Source organism: Thamnophis elegans, chromosome 3 (assembly GCF_009769535.1).
Source record: "Thamnophis elegans isolate rThaEle1 chromosome 3, rThaEle1.pri, whole genome shotgun sequence".
Taxonomy (NCBI): Eukaryota; Metazoa; Chordata; class Lepidosauria; order Squamata; family Colubridae; genus Thamnophis; species Thamnophis elegans.
This window is the reverse complement of record NC_045543.1, coordinates 67,455,407-67,464,041: the sequence shown is the minus strand read 5'-3', so window position 1 is coordinate 67,464,041 and position 8,635 is coordinate 67,455,407. Positions and strand designations below refer to the sequence as shown.

General features: G+C 33.0%; 1 protein-coding gene across 2 annotated transcripts in view; it reads right to left on the bottom strand.

The window, feature by feature from the left end:
• Positions 1-327: 327 nt before the first annotated feature.
• The window catches only part of MLLT3 (MLLT3 super elongation complex subunit), a 133,148-nt gene continuing 124,840 nt past the window's right edge, over positions 328-8,635 (bottom strand). For both annotated transcript variants that reach the window (XM_032214170.1, XM_032214171.1), the window contains exons 10-12: positions 7,837-7,908; positions 7,452-7,523; positions 328-3,091 (exon numbers count right to left, since the gene is read on the bottom strand). In XM_032214170.1, coding sequence (XP_032070061.1) covers positions 2,960-3,091; positions 7,452-7,523; positions 7,837-7,908 — 276 coding nt within the window. In that variant the 3' untranslated portion in view covers positions 328-2,959. The remainder of the gene's footprint in view (positions 3,092-7,451; positions 7,524-7,836; positions 7,909-8,635) is intronic.

Below are 8,635 nucleotides of genomic sequence, written 5' to 3'. Positions count from 1 at the left end.
AATATCCATCCCTACTCTATCAACTCTGGTTCCACACCTTGACAATAAAGATTGCATAATCATAAACTTGTGAAAAAAATATATTATTTTAGAAAAGGTCAAAAAGGACAAGGGATAAATAATGGTTTTTAATGCAGATTCTGAATTCTGGTTCAGATGAAACACTCCAAGAATATAATGTAGTGATATAAAGTTAGACCTTGTGCTACTGTGTATCATTTTACCAATCCTAAATGATCAATCTTCCATGCAGCTGAGACTGAATTCTGTGCCAGAAAATAGGACTATTTGAAATTAATTGAAAAAGAATTTATTTTGTTTCAGCATACAAAATAACTAAAGTATTTTTTTAAAAAAGGACACCACTTACCAGCTCTTATTCTACCAGAATTTTGTGGAAAACACTCTTCACTTTCAATACACAAATGCAGCTGAAATGTGTTTATTCCATCCTCATTCTCATCAAACTAGAGAACTAACATTTTATAAGGATGACTGATGAGCTACATGCAAGTCAGAGTTAAGAGTCTACTGTAATTTCAGTAATATTCCCTTTACATAGTTAACCCCTCCACCCCCACAAATTCTGTACACCAGTTACTTTTTTTTGTGGCTCAAAGGACTTATTTTGTCTTTTTAAAAACAAAGAAAAAACTCATGTCCAGTATATAGTCAGTTATGTTGGCCTGTGCTCCAACAATCTCTCAAGAGGTTTTGCCACAAAATTTAGTTAGAAAAGTCAACATTGACCCCTCCCCCAAAGCACACATTTTGTGCTCAATTGAAATGAATTGTGTTGAATGTGCACTGTTAAAAAAAGTTGAAAGACAGCCTTTAGATTTTCAAACATTTCATATAAAAATGCTAACAAAAATGTAAAAAAACCCACTCAAACATCTCCCGCCAAACTCCAAGATCACATCATATGCCTGATGTCAAAAGATTTCAAAAACCTCCCATCCCAACAATTGCACATTTAACAGTTGGACTTAAAAAAGAACATAACACTTCAAGTATGTTTCATGCCAATCATCAATAAGAGTCATAACATTACTGAAGAAAAGTACACTTGTTCTTTTGAAAGCCTAAGATAGACTTCCGTAGTTTAGGTCAAATATTTTAATTTAAAAATAAAATAAAAACCTCCCCATTCACACACACATACACACAAAAGGAAACAATTTCTTTGGACTTAAAGAAACAACGTTAAGAATTCCCATGATTAAAGAAATAACCTTACTACAAACTTAATTTTTCATACTGCAACATATTGTGCACATAGAACAAGGAAATCCATTAGATGTTTCTGCAGGATGATTCTGTAGCAACAGATGACAATCTGACCACTAAGCAGCAATTGGATATACAACAGCCTTTCAAGCACAGCTTATTTGAAAAGACTAACAAATCCTTCAGATCCAAAAGTAGTCCTTAAGCAACATCTTCTATCAGGATATCACTTGAAATCCCTACTTTAATGGCTTCAGTAAGAGAAGGCTTCTTTTCTGCCCCCTTTCTTTAAATGGAGTTTTACTTTGTTTTATGAAATCACTTTTGTTAAAGATTAAAAAATACTTCTGAAAATTAGGACAGCAACGTTTAGTAGATAATTTCATTAAGGAAAGATGTTTCTATTGGATGGCCATTTTTTTAATTGTAAAAAAACATCATTTTACCATTAAAAAGTTTGAAATGGTATGACAGATAACATTTTGGAAGAAGTCCAATCATCTCTGAAAAAAATGGAAGGAATACAAGTTCTCAGGTGGTCCCTATAGCAATACATACATGAATGTAGAAATTTGTTTTTAAAAAAGGATGGGGGTGGGGGAGTGGTTTAGAACTCATTTATTCACATCCAAACATAGAATGCATTAATTATGCAATTGAAATTCATCTGATTAACCAATTAATTCATTTAATTGAGTTAAGAGCCCTATTACAACTGAATGTGAAGTATGGAACAAGTAATGAAATTTAGAAATAATTTTCAGCGCATTGGCCATAAATAGTTCCAAATCAAGGACTTTCTATACTATGAAAATGGAACTAGTACTCCTCTTATGGCAAACATCTCCTTGTAATGTTATATTTGTTTCTAATATAACCTTAAAACAGGTGCAGAAATGTTGACAGAAAAGCAATTCTGAATTGGGATAGCATATTGGAATATTTGTTTTTTTCCCCTTTAATAAAAGTTATGTTAATTTACTGACTATATAGTCTAGGAAGTAGGTCAGAATCCTGTTTGGTTTTGTTACATATAGTCCAAAATAAACATGTTAATTATAACCTGGGTAATCCTGCTACAATAGACTAAGCATTTTTTTTTTAAAAAAAAGATGGATTTATTCTCGACTTTTCTGCCTTACCCCACAACCAGTATCTTATTTTGGGGAACCATAGAAATTGAAACCAAACAATGCAGGGTTTTTTCACACCGTACTAGCATAAGGTCAAGACAAAGTGGCATCAAAGCAAGAGTAAGGTCAGAAGGCCTGTGATGGTGGTGTGCTGGATCCAAGGAGCATCCGTGAGACACAGGACATTGTAGCGTCTGGTAGTGTCATTCCCTCAAGGACGTTAGAATATGCATATGCAGTAATAAATAGATCAGTTATGTAATAAGGCAGTGTGTTGAACATGCATTTATCTTGTGGCCTAGAGTACCACAGAGAGAGACACATGATACCATACACATTCATTAAATGTTTTTTTTTTCAAGGCTATCCAGGCTAACTCTTCCAGAGCATTTCCTTAGTGAGAAGAGCAATTCGCTGAGGCTTGTCATTTTTCTTCTCCTTTATCAAGAGATGATGAACTGGCTTTAACAAAAAAATAAAGCTGAAGAGAGCTGTTGGGGTTTTTGCACCATGGCTGCATCGTTCTGAGTGTTTTATTTTATTTTTTTCAGATAAAAAAAATTCAGCAGTTTTTAATGCAACCACAACTGAGGTCCTCAGGATGCTCCAGATGTTTCCAGGTAACTCTGTAATTTTCTAACTGTGGTTTTGTCCAGTGAGCAAAGGTCAAAGTCAAATGTAGTGTTTGTGATGTGAAAATGTCCCGTTTCTTCTATAAGATTTACAATCTGTCATTCAAAAACAAAAGAAAAGGTTAAATTTAAACACTTCTGATCATCTCGTCTGTAAGATTTTCAGATAAAATGTAGCAGTAACTTGTTTCTTTGTCCATGAGCCTGAGCATGATACATGAATGCCAACAATAGCCTCATATTTGTTATAACCTTTCTTAGTTTTTTTGTTTGTTCATCTCTCTTAAATCACGCAGAATGCTTTAAACATTTGTAGACTGCTACATTTCTTTCTAGGAAAGTATCCTACAAATTGGAGAAATGACATACCAAATTGAACAGCAACTTTTAATTGGCAATTCTCAGTTATGATTCGGCTTGATTCAGCAATTTGCTGGCATGAAAATGTCTCACACATAATGTAGTTTACTACAATCTACTAAACCTTTTTTCTGAACTAGTGCCCTTTAAATGTGTTGGAGATGACAAGTATAATAAAATCTATTGTATCAGGTGACTTTAGCATTCTTAAGTTTCATTTAGAGGCCCTTTCTCCCTTTTTAACTGAGATGAAACCAACCTAGATTTTTGCAATTTGCACATGTAAAGCACATGCTCTGCCTATGAATTACAACTATTCCCAATAATCTTATACAGCTTAATTTGCGATCACCATATCACAATGTATAAGGCAGTGTGAAACTATAGTATGAAATACACAAATATTTTCCTGATCATTATATCCAAGCAGACACCCATACTATAAATAAAATAAAAGTACAGGTACCTCTTGACTTACAACAGTTCATTTAGTGACAGTTTGAAATTACACTGAAAAAGTGATTTGTGATATATTTTTCACACAACTATTGCAGCATTCCCATGGTTGTAGGATCAAACTTCAGATGCTTGGCAACGGAGTCATATTTATGACGGTTGCAGTGTCCTGGGGTCATGTGGATCACATTGTGTGACTTTCTGACAAGTAAAATTAACAGGAAAGCCAGATTCACTTAACTGTGTTACTAACTTAACAACTGCAATGATTCACTTAACAACTGTGTCAAGAAAGGTTGTAGAATGGGGCAAAATTCACTTCACTGTCTCATTTAGCAACATAAAGTTTGTGTTGAATTGTGGTCATAAGTCAAAGACTATCTGTATATGCTTCTGATACTTAAGGAATAGCAAAACCTTAGGACATTTTGGACTGAAAGACATAGAAATATTAAGAGCTGTACTATTAAGTGAGCAGGAAGGCAGCAATTCTGGTGAGATAGCCCAAGTGAATAACTTGGAACTCTGTAGTATTAAGTCCATATATTTTCACCTATGTAGTTCCAGATCAGCAAGAGCTAATGAAAGGTTTAACCAGTCCACAATGTGAAACACACAGCATTACTAAAAATTAAATGTCAACCTTCTGAGAAGCACCATGTTTAAAGTAGACATTCATTTATTTCTGCCACGCTAGTTTATATAGTAACTTTGGCTCCAACACTCCACAGCTTGCGTCGAACTAATGAGTTAGGAATGTAATTCTAAAATATGCTTCATTTAACCCTAGCTAATAAACCAGCCCAGGAAGAGTTCTAGAAAAAAACTTTCCGAAGTATTTTTTTAAAAAAAAGAGTGATCTATATTTGATATGCCTTCCTGTGAAACTCTGCCAAAACAGGGCTTTCCATTAACTCCCTTGATAATAAATTTAAGGAATTTAAAAGCTGCTGGGAAGTGTTAACAGATGCATTTTTAAGCAATGCAGTACTCTTTAGAGGGATGAGAAATGAAGCTTCACTTTGGTTTGATTACTATCTATCCTTTTTAAGCTCCTAAATAAAAGCAGCATGAACACTGTAATCCTGCTCTTCATAAGGGACTCTTGGAAATATAGTCCCAGTATTACAACTGAGCAGGATGAATATTCACATTTAATAGAGGTATAGCTCAAGAATATAGCCAGAAAATCTGAAGGCTTTTTCTGACCACCTGCCAAAGGAAACCAGGTTTTTATATTCTTAATCTATTAAGAAATCTTTGGCGGAAAAATAAGATAACAGCTAGCAAGATTTCAGATTATCAGTTTTAAAATCACATTAAACGCAATTCAGTTGAAGATGTAGGATGCAAAGTCCAAGAGAGTTTTATTTGCTTTTGATGAAGTACACTACTTAATCAACTACTACAGTACACAACTACTCATTGTTTAATAAAAAATATAATTCTGGCTTCCCTTTAATTTCACAGCAGTCAATCTAGCAGCAACAATGTAAATGATTCTACAACAGAATGTATATAGAAGGAGTACTATTAGCATTTTAGATAATAATGATTTTCTTTAAGTGTTTAAGAATGGAGGCAAAAAGTCTGGTAAATCTAAATGTAAAGCAAGTTTAGTCTAGTGGTTAAGGCACCAGGCTAGAAACCAGGAAACCATGAATTCTAGTCAAAAGGGTAACCTTGGGCCTGACGCTATTTCTCAGCCCAATCCATCTCACAGGGCTGTTGTGGGGAAATTGGAGGAGGAAGGTGATACGATATATTTGTTACCTTCAGTTATTTGTAAAAATAATAAAAATAGGCTAAAAATAAAGGTAAAGGTCTCCCCTGTCCAATCATGTCTGACTCTAGGGGCAGTGGTCACCTCCGTTTCGTAGCTGAGGGAGCCAGTATTGTCCAAAGACATTTTCTATGGTCATGTGGGCAGCATGACTCCCATTTGCATGCTTTTGAACTGCTAGGTGGACAGGAGCTGGGGTAGGGAACAGGAATTTACCCCATCACATGGTGCTCAGGTGTCGAACCTGGTCTGTTGACTTTCCAGTTGACAAGCCCAGCATCTTTAATCACTGATCCATCACCCCCCCCAAAAAAAGATGGGATACAAATCAATAAATTATTTATAAATAATAAAAATAAAAAATATGCCTACCTCCTCCAGTTATTTATAAAAACATAAAGGTGGGACATAAATGAATAATAAATAAACAACATACATTTTTTCCTCTCTTCATATTGGAGCCTAGAGTAGCTTCAATAATGAGATGAGCAAAACATAAATTTAATAAATAAATAGTGGGAAAAGTTAGCATTGTGTATAAGATACAGTATACTGATGTAATTCATGATAATCTGCCATTTAAATGATAAACTACCACTGGAGTTGAAATCTGAAATAGAAATGTATCATTTTCTGATTTAGGGGTCAGCTAAAGTTAATATGTTATCATGATAAGAGTCACAATGGTGCAGTGGTTAGAATGCAATACGGCAGGCTATTTCTGCTGACTGCCTGAAATTTGGCAGTTCAAATCTCACCAGGTTCAAAGTTGACTCAGCCTTCCATCCTTCTGAGGTCAATAAAACGAGGACCGAGATCGTTGGGGGCAACATGCTGACTCTGTAAACTGCTTAGAGAAGGCTGTAAAAGCACTATGAAGCAGTATATGTCTAAATGCTATTGCTATATTAAGCCTATCATTACTACAACACTAAGGGGGAGCTAGTGATGGGATTTGATTTTAAGGGCTTTAGGAACAGTAACTGAGAATCACTTATCCAGTCCCCATTTCTCAAATCTGAAGCCTACAGTCTCATATTAATTGATCCAGCTGATCTCACCTGAGATAGCACTTTTTTGTAGCTTTACCACATGATAAATCAAGAACTTACAGACTTAAGAATTTTGTGGAGGAAAAGGTACATATCCCTAGCTTGGGTAGCTTACACGAAGACCCTCAAGTAGTAAGTTGGGCTTAGAAAGAGCAACTGGCCTAAAGCCATGCAGTTAATGTAGTTCCATGTTAAACATGGATATGAACCCAAATGGCACCGACAAAAAAAGAACCAAAATTTTGCAATAAACAAACAGATAAACAACTGCTTTTATAATTGGGTCTGTGTATATAGGACAAAGGCAGAGAGAATGAATATGTGTTATACTGGGGAATTATTATTATTATTGTTGTTGTTGTTATTATTATTATTGAAGTCAATATTCTAAGCAGTGTTAAGTACAGAAAATTCTGTATTTTAAAATTTTTCATAGTGAAGCAGTAATTTCTGTGAAAAAAGAATTGTTTTGTCATTGAACATACCAAAGTAGTAATGCACAAAGTCCATAAATAAATGAGAATAACTAATTCAAATTTCAGTATTGCAGAACTAAATTGAAATCTGAATTACGTGAATTCATTTAACATCTTCTGAATGTTCAGTTATAATTTGAACATTCAGGAAATTCATTTCAGTGTGATTACACTTTTGTAGGACTGAATAGATTATAAAAATTGTGAGATACTAATATTTTGATTGTTGGATTTGCTTTCTGTTGAAAAATCAAATTTAGACTTAGACTTTGTTCTTTTAATAAAATGTTAGCTTTGGAAAACTGTTTAAAAGACATAGAAGCCCTCACCTGTTGCAGTATATGTCGTTCTCTTAGAGTCATTAACCTTCTGTGAAGCTCAACTAATTCATCAAGATATGCCTGAAAATAAGTAATTACAGATTAAAACAAAAAAGACAAAGTTTGACAGTTTGTGAAACCTCATAGTTTTGCTCACAAGTATTTTCAATTTTATATTATTTAACCAACATAATAATAATAAACAATGTACATACAGTAATACAAAATGCTAAATGAATAATTAAGAAATATTTTATGAAGTCACATTCCATTTACATATAAATGCATGTACAAATTTACATTTTTATGTAGATGTTGATTTCAATTAGATTTTCTGGTTAAATTTAGATTCTAATGTATAGAAACACTATTTAAACATTTTTTTCCTATTTACCTTATCACAATCACCATTCTTAATCTGTTTTTCAGATTTACTTTGTTTTATAGGACTCTTTACTTCCAGAATCTACAAAATGAAAAGAATAAATATTTAAGGACATTACAAATTTAAAACTGAAATGTTTTAAACTATGGTGATCAGATGTCTTTGTTCTATAAGCAGATTTAAAGCCAATTTATATATCCTATATATCCTATATATCCTTCCTATATATATATATATATATATATATATATATATATATATATATATATATATATATATATATATATATATATATATATATATATATATATATATATATTAATTATGTTATACCCCTTAAGAACAGTTTCAGAAATTAAAGCAACAAACTAATTATAATTGGAACATCGAAAAAGACTTTGGAATTATCAACTAAATGAATACTAGTGGAAGAACTTTCAGTAATGATTCAGTAATATACTGTGACTAATTTAGTATCAATTCTTCAATTTATTTATAGATAAATGTGTCATATTTTTAGAAATTAGCTTTAAAACCAGGTTATGGCACTTGAATTTTATTTCTAAACTTCTATAATATTAGAATTATATCCATATGTTGAAGTCTCTGTTTTGAACATAGTTCTACGAACAGGGACCTACCATTCCCAGAAGAGTTTCATAAGCATTGATCTACTTGAGCATTGATCTAGAAGTATTCATTTTTCTACTTAAGTAAAATCAATAACTTGTGCTTAATAAGTGTCAAGTATACAGAGTCTTTTGAAGTAGTCAGACGATAACAAATCTAAGTAACAGGAAATAACAAC